At 44.0% G+C, this 13,374-nt stretch overlaps 1 protein-coding gene across 1 annotated transcript in view; it reads left to right on the top strand.

Moving 5' to 3' along the window:
* hsd11b2 (hydroxysteroid (11-beta) dehydrogenase 2) overlaps positions 1-13,374 on the top strand; it is a 37,966-nt gene that overhangs the window by 17,612 nt on the left and 6,980 nt on the right. The window contains exons 3-4 of the mRNA XM_050061560.1: positions 10,057-10,242; positions 12,129-12,266. Of these exons, the coding sequence (XP_049917517.1) occupies positions 10,057-10,242; positions 12,129-12,266 (324 nt within the window). The remainder of the gene's footprint in view (positions 1-10,056; positions 10,243-12,128; positions 12,267-13,374) is intronic.

Here is a 13,374-nt window from a genome sequence, read left to right as displayed (position 1 = left end):
AACTGTTCCTTTATCTGTTCCTCGAACTGTTCCTTTATCTGTTCCTCGAACTGTTCCTTTATCTGTTCCTCTAACTGTTCTTTTATCTGTTCCTTTAACTGTTCCTTTATCTGTTCCTCGCACTGTTCCTTTATCTGTTCCTTTGTCTGTTCCTCTAACTGCTCCTTTGTCTGTTCCTTTATCTGTTCCTCTAACTGTTCCTTTATCTGTTCCTTTAACTGTTCCTTTCTCTGTTCCTCGAACTGTTCCTTTATCTGTTGTTCCTTTAACTGTTCCTTTCTCTGTTCCTCGAACTGTTCCTTTATCTGTTCCTTTATCGGTTCCTTGAATTGTTCCTTTATCTGTTCCTCTAGCTTTTCCTGTAACTGTTCCTTTATCTGTTCCTCCAACTGTTCCTTTATTGGTTCCTCGAACTGTTCCTTTATCTGTTTCTCGAACTGTTCCTTTATCAGTTCCTTTATCTGTTTCTCGAACTGTTCCTTTATCAGTTCCTTTATCTGTTCCTCAAACTGTTCCTTCATCTGTTCCTCGAACTGTTCCTTTATCAGTTCATTTATCTGTTCCTTTCTGTTCCTCGAACTGTTCCTTTATCTGTTCCTCTAACTGTTCCTTTATCTGTTCCTTTATCTGTTCCTCTAACTGTTATTTTATCTGTTCCTTTATCTGTTCCTCGAACTGTTCCTTTATCAGTTCCTTTATCTGTTCCTTTATCAGTTCCTTTATCTGTTCCTCGAACTGTTCCTTTATCTGTTCCTTTATCTGTTCCTCTAACTGTTCCTTTATCTGTTCCTTTATCTATTCCTCCAACTGTTCCTTTACTGTTCCTCTAACTGTTCCTTTATCTGTTCCTCAAACTGTTCCTTTACTGTTCCTCTAACTGTTCCTTTCTCTGTTCCTCGAACTGTTCCTTTATCTGTTCCTTTATCTGTTCTTCTAACTGTTCCTTTATCTGTTCCTCTAACTGTTCCTTTATCTGTTCCTCGAACTGTTCCTTTATCAGTTCCTTTATCTGTTCCTCAAACTGTTCCTTTATCTGTTCTTCGAACTGTTCCTTTATCTGTTCCTCGAACTGTTCCTTTATCTGTTCCTCTAACTGTTCCTTTATCTGTTCCTTTATCTGTTCCTCGAACTATTCCTTTATCTGTTCCTCGAACTGTTCCTTTATCTGTTCCTTTATCTGTTCCTCGAACTGTTCCTTTATCTGTTCCTCGAACTGTTCCTTTATCTGTTCCTTTATGTGTTCCTTTATCTGTTCCTCAAACTGTTCCTTTATCTGTTCCTCGAACTGTTCCTTTATCAGTTCCTCGAACTGTTCCTTTATCTGTTCCTCTAACTGTTCCTTTATCTCTTCCTCGAACTGTTCCTTTATCTCTTCCTCGAACTGTTCCTTAATCTTTTCCTCGAACTGTTCCTTTACTGTTCCTCTACCTGTTCCTTTATCTGTTCCTCGAACTATTCCTTTATCAGTTCCTTTATCTGTTCCTCAAACTGTTCCTTTATCTGTTCCTCAAACTGTTCCTTTATCTGTTCCTCTAACTGATCCTTTATCTGTTCCTTTATCTGTTCCTCTAACTGTTCCTTTATCTGTTCCTCTAACTGTTCCTTTATCTGTTCCTTTAACTGTTCCTTTCTCTGTTCCTCGAACTGTTCCTTTATCTGTTCCTTTATCGGTTCCTGGAATTGTTCCTTTATCTGTTCCTGTAGTTTTTCCTGTAACTGTTCCTTTATCTGTTCCTCCAACTGTTCCTTTATCGGTTCCTCGAACTGTTCCTTTATCTGTTCATTTAACTGTTCCTTTATCTTTTCCTCGAACTGTTCCTTTATCTGTTCCTCTAACTGTTCCTTTGACTGTTCCTTTATCTGTTCCTCGAACTGTTCCTTTATCTGTTCCTCTAACTGTTCCTTTATCTGTTCCTTTAACTGTTCCTCAAACTGTTCCTTTATCTGTTCCTCTAACTGTTCCTTTAACTGTTCCTTTATCTGTTCCTCTAACTGTTCCTTTAACTGTTCCTCTAACTGTTCCTTTAACTGTTCCTTTAACTGTTCCTCTAACTGTTCCTTTAACTGTTCCTCTAACTGTTCCTTTAACTGTTCCTCTAACTGTTCCTTTAACTGTTCCTCTAACTGTTCCTTTAACTGTTCCTCTAACTGTTCCTTTAACTGTTCCTCTAACTGTTCCTTTAACTGTTCCTCTAACTGTTCCTTTAACTGTTCCTCTAACTGTTCCTTTAACTGTTCCTCTAACTGTTCCTTTAACTGTTCCTCTAACTGTTCCTTTAACTGTTCCTCTAACTGTTCCTTTAACTGTTCCTCTAACTGTTCCTTTAACTGTTCCTTTAACTGTTCCTCTAACTGTTCCTTTAACTGTTCCTCTAACTGTTCCTTTAACTGTTCCTCTAACTGTTCCTTTAACTGTTCCTCTAACTGTTCCTTTAACTGTTCCTCTAACTGTTCCTTTAACTGTTCCTCTAACTGTTCCTTTAACTGTTCCTCTAACTGTTCCTTTAACTGTTCCTCTAACTGTTCCTTTAACTGTTCCTTTAACTGTTCCTCTAACTGTTCCTTTAACTGTTCCTCTAACTGTTCCTTTAACTGTTCCTTTATCTGTTCCTCTAACTGTTCCTTTAACTTTTCCTCTAAATGTTCCTCTAACTGTTCCTTTAACTGTTCCGTTAACTGTTCCTTTATCTGTTCCTCTAATTGATCCTTTATCTGTTCCTTTAACTGTTCCCTTAACTGTTCCTTTATCTGTTCCTCTAACTGATTCTTTATCTGTTCCTTTATCTGTTCTTTGTGTCGTCTCTGTGGTTTTGCTGACGGAGCAGAACATGTGAGTTCCCCTCAGTGTGTGTTCAGAGTTCAGAGAATGTTTGGTGTCCTTCTAGGAACTCAGCTGCAACAGACGAGAAGAAATAACACAGGGTGAATTAATCAACAGGTAGAGGAGTAACTAAGGAGTACCTAAGGAGTACCTAAGGAGTAACTAAGGAGTATTGTAGTGTTGAAGCAGATAACGTCTCATGTTTCTCCTCGGCTGCCCTGTGATTGGCTCAGATCTGCAGCTCCCACTGGTTTTGTAATTAGAGTCAGAGTCATTTAAGGTTACACAGTCAGCGTGTGTGTGTGTGTGTGTGTGTGTGTGTGTGTGTGTGTGTGTGTGTGTGTGTGTGTGTGAGTGTGTGTGTGTGTAATAAAAGAACTGTGAGGAAAGGTCACACACACTCCCATGTACTCTCTCTGAAACAGTGTGTGTGTGTGTGTGTGTGTGTGTGTGTGTGTGTGTGTGTGTGTGTGTGGTCTGTGATTGGCTGAGCCTTCAGTGCAGACAGGTGTTTGTTTCAGGTGTGTCAGTGTGAGTGGTGAGTTTCTAGCTGCTGTGACACTGGCATCAGTCCTGACTCCTGGACTAACACACACACACACACACTCACACAGGTTCAGATAAAGATTTTGGCGTTCGCAGCGTTTCAGCAGTTCCTTCACATAAATCACACACAAATAAACTGGTGTCAGAAACAGAGCAGCTCAGTGATTCACAGTGACTAAAACAGAGTCAAATAAACCTGAGATCAGAGACAGAGGATAAATAAGCTTTGATATATGAAGTATATATATGACATATGACATGATATATGACACTTCACCCTAAAAACAAAGCTCCATAGTTTTCCTCTTCCCTGTAGTGTTGTTTATCAGCTGTAAAGATGTCGGCCATCTCTCCAACATAAAGGCCACTTCAGAGCAAAGATTGGTGATGAGTTGAAACAGTTGCAGAGAAAAGTGTCAGTGGTGTGAACTGGCCGGTCTGAGCTCGACTCAAGTCGGCTAATGATGTCACCTGACACTCAGCTGGTCAAATGGCCGGCGGCTGGTTTTAACTCAACTCAACTCAAATTTATTTGTAACGCACATTTAAAAACAACTCACGTTGACCAAAGTGCTGTACAAAGGGAATAAAATGCTAAAAAACATATATGTGTGACATAATTGTCAGGAACACAGCTCACACATGTAGAGGCAACACACACAGGCACACATGAGGGTGACTCAAACGCTGATGAATCAAAGTAGGTTTTAGTTTAGTTTATTTAAGGATCCCCATTAGAAGCACACAAATATGCCTCTAGTCTTCCTGGGGTCCTGAACACACATACAGTGAAGAATATACAGACAGCTTCAAAAACAGTCAGACAGACTGACTGTACAGTGTAATGTACAAATGACACAATGTACAAGACCGATAATACAGACATTCAGTGATAATTATAATCAACATCAAGTATATAACAAATGAGCTTTACCATAAAGTAATATAGATAATAGTACAATACAACAGAAAAAAACTCTTAAATATAAAATAATACTACAGTGATCGGGCTAACATAGTGCAGATGTATGAACCCAATGATCAGAGGAAACTATGGCAAAACATAATCAGACAGACTACATGTGTAGATGGATATACACTTTGTTAATTGGCTACATATTTCTTAGCGAGGTTTTTGAAAATGATTTTGTTATTGGCAGTAGATCTGATTTCTTTAGGCAAACAATCCCAGAGGACTATTGATCTATATATGACGGTAAGCTTACGAGAGTTAGTTTTTGGAGCTGGGAGCAATATATGACCGGGTGCAGCACTTGTTGTACTGTAACCATGCACGGAGGTCATATGTATCTGATGAGCCAAGCCTGATGGATATTTGGTGCTAATAATGCTCCACAGTAGCATTAACAGATGTAAAGATATTTTCTGTTCTACTGTCAGCCACACCAGCTGTGTGTGTGTGTGTGCAGATAGTCTGTGCTTGTTTTGTATGAACAACGAAGAACTAGATGAGCCGCCTTATTCTGAGCAACCTGCAATCTTCTCAGCTGAGGGCCAAGTTACAGAGAAGTACTCTAGATGAGACAGAACCACAGAATGAATAACTGATCTGATTATTGAGGGAGTAATGAATGTAAAACACTTTCTGGTCATACTGGTTCCTTTACCCATTTCAGTGACAATATTATTTATATGATTTGACCAGGATAGTGAGCTGTCAGTGGTTACACCTAAACGTTTCATTGTGTTGACTTATGGGGCTCTAGTTTCCCGGCGCAGCGCAGGGTGGCGAACCCTGCGCAGAGCTAGTTTCGAGCAGCGCAACACGAGGTGCGCTCAGTTTGGTAGTTTGGCAAACCGAGGTGCGCTGAGATGGGTGTGGCGGCGCAGCAGGGGGAGGTGTCGACAGATCCAGCTTGCCGCAGTGACAGTTTCGTGCCAAAAGGCTTCGCCGAAGGTGCGCTAAAAGCTCGCCAACTGAAACCAGGTCTACTGCCAACGCAGGGGGAGTGCAGCCGGTGTAAGCCAAAGTTTGGCTGACCGGCGGACAGTGCGCACACGTCACCAAAACCTCACAGGCAGGTTTCCAGAATATCAGGCACATTAACAATGCAATAAATACCCAAAAAAACACTATTCAATGCAACTATCTGCAATCAGCACATAAATGTATCTCTATATCGACTGTCCCGTCACATCTGATGTCAGATCAAAGGGGATTGGCACCGTTTGGCACGTTTGGCACGCGTAATGGAAACCCAACCTGATTTGATTAACACAGCTGCAAACTAATGAGTTCACATCCCTCTCAGCCAACCACAAACAGCCACAGCATCAGATAGGGAGTATATATTCAGCATCTGTCATCTTAGAAAAGTCAAAAGAAAAGAAACAGAGTGAGACTGCGAGAGAGAAAGAGAGAGCGCGCGCGCACGAGAGAAACGCAACATTGATTTACAATTGTGGTGACCTCCTCCCAGGCTACCTTTGCATCATCAGCCCGTGGAGGTCTGCTCGCAGTTCCGTATATTCGGACACTGCGAGCTTGGACCTCCCGGACCAAAACATCAGTTTCCTCCTGGGAGAAGTTTGGCCGTCTGACGCTGCTGCTCTCTTCTGCCATGGCGAATTGAGTAAACTCTCATTACACCTTCACGCGGCGCATTTAAGGGCGAGGAGAGGGGCTCATTTGATTGGTGTGATGTGTGTAAAACCCTCCACGCCTTCTCTCCTCCCTCTTTCCGACTTGCGCAGGTAGGAGGGACGGAGGTGGGACAGACGAGTAGCTGCGCCAGGGCGCACGGTGTGCCAAACTTGCAAAATCCACCTGGCCACACCCAGTTGGCGAAGCGCAGGTGCGCTGCGCCTCCACCTCGCCCGGTCTGCGAAACTAGAGCCCATGTTGTTTATTGCTAATTTTAGTGGAGGGCTTTTGGCCAACATATGTCGGGTTCCAAACACAATGGATTTTGTCTTGGAGATATTTAAAACCAACTTATTGCATTCAACCCACTTATTCACTTCTGTTAGAGCATTACTTAGGGAACAGGCTACAGCGTGCTCAGATATGGTGGCACTGTACAAGGTAGTGTCATCTGCATACATAACAGTGTTGATATTTTTAACATACAGAGGTAGATCATTGGTGAAAATGGAGTATAATAAAGGCCCGAGGCAGCTTCCTTGTGGGACCCCACAGTCTATAGCATTCCAGTTTGAATAGCTGCCATTAAAGTAGACTCTCTGCTTCCTTGCTGAGAGATAATGCCTGAACCATGAGGCTGCAGTGGGAGAGAGGCCATAGCACTGTAATTTGCCAATTAGCAAGCTGTGATTGATGACATCAAATGCCGCACTGAAATCCAACATAACTGCTCCCACTAATTTCTTTTCATCCATGCCTATTAGCCAGTCATCAGTCATATGTGCAGGTGCGGTGCCTGTTGAATGGTTTTCTCTGTAAGCATGTTGACAGCTAGAAAGTAGAGTATAGTCAGAGAAGTAATCCATCAGTTGCTTAAATACTATTTTTTCAATAACTTTATTTAATAATGGTAAAATACTGATTGGCTGCCGGTTGGGACCGTTACACATTTTGTTTTTGTCTTTTGCAAGAGGAATAATCTTGGCTTCTTTCCACATAGTTGGATGAACCCCATAGCTTAGGCATTGATTGAACATGTGGCATATAGGAGTGGTAACAAAGTTGACTACAAGTTTGAGCATTTTACTTTCTAAGTTATCTGCACCACGGGAACTGGAGTCTGGTTGTGACTTGAGTAGATCTGAAACAGTTTTTCTGTCAATCTGACTGAATTTAAAGAGGCGGTTTTTGTCCTTCATAATTGTATTCTTTATTAATGTATATGATCGTGAGCCATCACTGCATTGCTTATTCTTTCTTAACTTGTCAACTTTACTGGAGCATGGGACAGCCAGGTCCCCCAGGTCAGCTGACCCGGGGGACCTGGGCGTGGAATAGGAGGTTAGAAGGTCTGAGATGTAGGACGGGGCCAGAGCATTAAACAGGAGAACCTTAAAGTCATTATTCAGTCTGATACCAACACATGTTGACCAGGAAAGGTTCACCATCTGGACATTTTTCTGTTTCCTGCTCTGTGATTTAAACTTTACTCCTGTAAAACCTTTGTGTCGACAGTCTGGACATTTACGGCTGCTCTGCCGCTCTGCAGACAGGAAGTTACCTGGGCGGGCCCTTCAGGTGTTTGGCTGTCTGCCAGCCTGGATAATCTTTTCCCGGTTATCTTTCATCAGCTCTGGAACAGCTCAGATAAAAAGAAAAAAGCTCCCATGGTGGCTCGTAAAAACAAAGCAGAGGATTCTGGGTCAGCCGTGTGAGATAAGGACGAGCGCGGCTTGTTTACAGCAGCAGAACAACAGACAAAGAGGGGCTGACCTGGTGCTGTTCTCCTGAGCTCAGTGAGTTGGCAGTCGGTGCTGTTTGTCATCGCGGTCTTATCTCTGATGCTGCACGTCTTATATATAACCACCAAACTGTTTGCACATGTGCAGATTTAAGCTTTATGACCACAGTTTAAATTTACTCCGTTAAAAGGATCATCAGGAAAATGAATTTACCCAGAATGCACTGAGCTGTTGGCAACAAACTGATGACTTCACACTGAGAGAAGCTGAACTACAGCAGAGTACCCTGAGGACAAATACAGTTAGGTCAACACATTCTCAGTCCGTCCTAAGAGGGTTTGGCTCTACGTTCTTACAGGAAGTGAACACCAACCTGCCCCCCACCCCTCCCACCCGGCTTACTTGGACTTCTGCCACCTTAACTTTCGTTGTTGTCATGCTCTGTTTCCTCCATGACGCTGCCAGGCGCTGTTACAAAATGACAGCCCCCGGCTACGTACCATGCTGGCGTCAAAGGACGGCTTTTTTTGTCTGTGTCTGACGCCTATTTGAGGGGTTTGTTTGGTTCATTAAAGCTTCTTAGAAAAAGAAGTTTAAACTACTTTGTAAAAATGATCAAACTGACAATGTGAGATGAAATTATAACATGTACAGCTCAAACCCTTAAGGACAAGCTGTCATTGTACGTTTCCTCAAGCCACAAATACATGCCATTTGCACGGTTCATGTATCACATCATCATCATCTCTAAAGTGACGTAGTATCTGAGCTGACTGTGTCATCAGGAGGTGGAGGGGACGGTGGATGGTGTGACACCTCAGAGAGACTCCTGCAGAGCTGCAGACACTGTTCAACACCAACTAACTACTACACTGGATGTTTTTAGTGACTGGTCACTGTGTTTCCAGCTGCCTGTTAGCTCCCAGTCGTGGGTGTTTTCCCAGCAGGGGTTGTGCCATGAAAGACTGTTGTTTTTTTATTGGCACCACTGCATTTCCTGCTGGACTGTAGCCCCCTCCTGATCCTCTCCAACCCATAACCAAGTGTTTTTGTAACTAAACAGATCTGCAGTGGTTCCCCACTGGTGGGTCACATGATTCTGAATGGATCGCAAGTGACTCACAGACATGTTGAGTTTGTTGTTTGTTTTAAGTACAGTGAATGCCCAGCTCAGAGCTTTTATTTTGAAGTGCTGTTTCCTGCTGTGGAGTGAGTGACTAATGGACAGTTACTTAACAGAGACAGCAAACACAAGTACGACGCTGAGTGTATTAAACTTTGTGAATCTGGACCAGGTGGGAGCCACTGTGTTTCATAATAAATGCAACGTACCAGGTGTCTGTGGACACATACAGTGACGGTATTTATTCTGCTGACTGGGTTAAAAAATGATAAAAAAGTAATTTAACTGCTTGAATCACAGTGTAGACATGAAGGTAGTTGAACTATCAGCAAACTACTGTGACATGCACTTAAACTACTAGTGTCAGAACGTATGGTTGACTCCTCCCCAAACGACTGATGGATCATTACTGTCGCACTGATGTGAAAACATGAAGCAGGATTTTAATGTTGTAACTCTGAGATCATTTCTCAAAGTGACGATATGGTGAAAGTTGCATTTGTAAAGCTCCTTTGTAGTTTTCCGACAACTCAAAGCGCCGCTGTACTGCTGAGGCAGCTTTACAAGGTCCCACCTGCTCACCTGAACATCATTCACATGCAGTGTCACCAAGAGCAATTTGGGCTTCATATTTATATCAACGTACTCTCACAGAACAGTTTTTATGATATCTTATGAATCTGCACCCCATGAATGACGTTACGTCCTTAACGTCCAGTTACATGATCAAAGTTACAGAGGTTAGCTTTAGGAACAGAAACACGGTGAGGACGAACCATAACATGTATCAGCATTCACACAGACCTGATCACGTGACTCCACCCCAACCTGCCTCCTTACAGGCGCTCAGGACTGCTTCCTGTTTACTGCCGTCAGCTCATTGGTCACATGATCACAGCCTCTCAACATACATGACATATGTATGAATTTGGGTGGATTGCTTTTTTGTAGGAAAACATATGAAACATTTGTGAGAACAGTCTGATAGACACATATAGATATATAAACTGTATATAGAGAGGTATAGCTGTGTGTCATCTGCGTAAATACTGACACATATTTCCTGTACATGTTACAGGGCTGAGTTCAGACTGCGTGTCGACACCTAAATGGAAACAGACTCTGTTCTGGGTCTCCACCGACCAGCTGGTGGCAGTTGTATAAACACACCTGTGATGTTTGCTGTGTGTCTGTGTGTGTGTCTGTGTGTGTCCGGCAGGTCTGTGGGGTTTGGTGAACAACGCCGGCGTGTGTGTGAACTTCGGAGATGCTGAGCTGTCGCTGATGTCAAACTTCCGCGGCTGCATGGAGGTCAACTTCTTCGGCACGCTGAGCGTCACTAAGAGCTTCCTGCCGCTGCTAAGACAGGCCAAAGGACGCATCGTGTCCATCTCCAGCCCTGCTGGTGAGTGCCCCACAAACACACACAAACACACACACACACATGGATGATGTAATACATCTTAATTGAATGTTCCAGAACAACTGAACCACAGATGAACTGACTGCTGCCTTCAAGCTGCCAAACTAAACAAACAGTGCTGCTGCTCGTCTCTCTGCCGTCTGTGTTTCCAACTGACATCTCGCCAAAACATCAGAGTTCAACCAAATCAATCACAAAGGTTCATCCCCCCCGACACAAGTTACATGCTCAGCAGATTTCAGCTGCAGCTCCATCTGATGAAATGTGCAGAGTTTCACTTTGAGGCTGCATGCGGTCGAGAGGAAAACTCACAACGTCCAAAATCTGCAGAACAGAACCAAAACACGACCAACAGAGCCGGAGTTAATCATTCTGGAATAAGTAACCACTTCATAACTTAGATATATGAACCAATGAAACTGACCGCCTGTTCTCTGAGAGTAACAGCAGATATGAAGGTTCTCTAAAACACTTCAGAGACTGATGATGTCACCAAAACTCTCCGTACTTCTCTTCTGTATAACTCATTAAACACAGTCAGCGTCCATCAAGAACAAACGTCCACTCAGCTGCAGAATGGTCATGTCTTCAAGTTTCCTTCAGGCTCTAGAGGAAGAGGAGCGCAGCAGAGGGTGAAGAGTCTCTGAGCTGTTGTTTCCTCCTGTTATTTATTTCCCTTTCAAATCCTGCGTGTGATGTTTACAGCTGATCATGTGACTGTACAGGTGAGACTGTTCCTGTAACTCCGCACAAAGACGCCTTTATCTCACTGATTCATACATCAGAGGCTCCTCCTCCTCCTCTTCCTCCTCCTCCTCCTCCTCCTCAGTGAGCCTCCAGCTGATCCCGGACTGTTTCCTGGCTGTACGAGGTTCAGCCTTCATCACAGTAGTACAGTGGTGTTCATTATGTCTTTAGTTTCTGATAATGACTTTAGTTGTTCTTTTACCTCAGACATGTTGTGATGTCATACACCTTGACATGTTTCTTCCTCAGAAGTGTCCCTTGGTGGTTGTGACGCGTCTTCATCAGCTGATCTGTCAATCAGCCGATATTAGGGAGGCGTGACCGTCCTGTCAGTTTGTGACAGTTTTGTCTGAGATAAAAGAACAGCTGAAGTCACTGTGCTGTAAACAGTGATGAAGAGCAGTCAGGGTGGAGTAAAGCAGCGTCTGATGAAGAGCAGCAGAGGAACCTCACAGTCTGCGTGTCTGTCACATGTGATGGCTTTTAATGGACTTATTTGACCTTTTCTCCTGAACGCCTCCTGGACTTCCTGTGTGGGCGGAGCTGATGAGTTCAGTGAGATCCAGCTGAGAGCTCCAGAGTAAGTGGACCTGACGTTTGGAGCCTCAGAGACACAGAAACACGAACAGCTGTGAGCATGGCGTCCTCTGATAATAATGACATCACGCTGCGGCTGACAGCAGCAGCTCCCACAATCCTCTGCACAGCGACCTAAAGTGTGTCACAACACTAAAAGGTCACATGACTGAGCATTAGATCTTTGTGCTTCCTGTCTGACACACCTGTACAGGGACTACAGAACAGAAATGCATCATGGGTATTCGTCCTGCAGACTGAGAAAGGTTTTCTGATCTTTGAGTTAAAGCAAGTGAAGTTTATGATGTTGAGCCACCATGTTTCCATGGTGATGGCAAGAACAGCATACATGCTGGTATCTGTATGAACCAAATCACTGTGACATCAGTAAACGTTTCACTTCTGTATGTTTATGTTCTGGGTTTCTTTATGAGCCTCTGTGATGAACTGAATCTACAGACACTGAGGTCACCTGAGGTTCACACCCTGCTCATTGGTCCAGGTGTGTGTGATGTCATGATGATGATGTCATACCTGTATTTCAGGTGACCAGCCCTTCCCCTGCCTGGCGGCGTACGGAGCATCTAAAGCAGCTCTCAATCTTTTCATCAACACTCTGAGACACGAGCTGCAGCCGTGGGGCGTCCACGTCTCCACCATCCTGCCCTCCGCCTTCAAGACAGGTAACTACACCTGCTGCACCACACACTGCACCACCTGCTACACCACACACTCACACTGCACCATCCTGCCCTCCGCCTTCATGACAGGTAACTACACCTGCTGCACCACCACCTGCTGCACCTCCACCTTTATACCATCACACAGGTTGAGGTGAGGTGTTGATGGTTCTGGCTCCTGATTGGTCAGGAGTAGCGGCGCTGCTCTTCCTGTTGTGGTTTGGCCTCATGATGAACATGATGATCGGACTCCTGCTGAGGAGAATACTGTCCTAATGAGGACCACATGTGGGCCGGGCCATCTGTTCACACACACACACACACACAAACGCACACGCACACACACTCAGGACAAAGTGCTGACTGTAGAGTGTGAGCTTCCTGCAGGATGGATGTGATTAAAGAGGAGCAGCAGGAGGAAGATGATGATGATGGGTCTGTTGCTCCTCTTTACTCTCTGGTTTTGTGTGTGTGTGTGTGTGTGTGTGTGTGTGTGTGTGTGTGTGTGTGTGTGTGTGTGTGTGTGTGTGTGTGTGTGTGTGTGTGTGATGTAAACAGCGAGCTGGGCACACTTTATCCTGCTGTTCTAACTTTAATCCTGCAGGAACAGGTTTGTATTTAAAGTCTAATCCTGCTGTTACTCTGCAGCTCAGGTTGGCGCTCCGCCCACTGGGTGGATGAACTTTATCCACACTTTGTGTTGACATCCTGTTCAGCACCCACTCTGTGAAACCAACGTTGACTTGTGCTGACTCACACAGATACAACATGTTTGTCCACACTGACAGCGTCCTGCTGCAGCCGCACAGAAACATGACAGTGAACTGTGTCAGTGTGAAACTACAGACGACCAACAGACGGTCTGAGGGAGTTCCTCTCACGGCGCTCACACTCAGCACATGACAACGTTTCAGAGCTCTCATTTATTTTTTTAATGATCTTTATCTTCACGTTTACATGTAACGCTCTTCATTTCTTCATTTAACAACGTTGCTTTAAATCTTTTTAAACTTCATTACGTTGTCGTCTCATCGTCACCTCAGCACATCGTCACCTCAGCACATCACCTCAGCACATCGTCACCTCAGCACATCGTCACCTCAGCACATCG

Source organism: Epinephelus moara, chromosome 1 (genome assembly GCF_006386435.1).
Source record: "Epinephelus moara isolate mb chromosome 1, YSFRI_EMoa_1.0, whole genome shotgun sequence".
Lineage (NCBI taxonomy): Eukaryota > Metazoa > Chordata > Actinopteri > Perciformes > Serranidae > Epinephelus > Epinephelus moara.
Note: the sequence above shows the minus strand (reverse complement) of the source record. Positions and strands in the feature narration are given on the sequence as shown.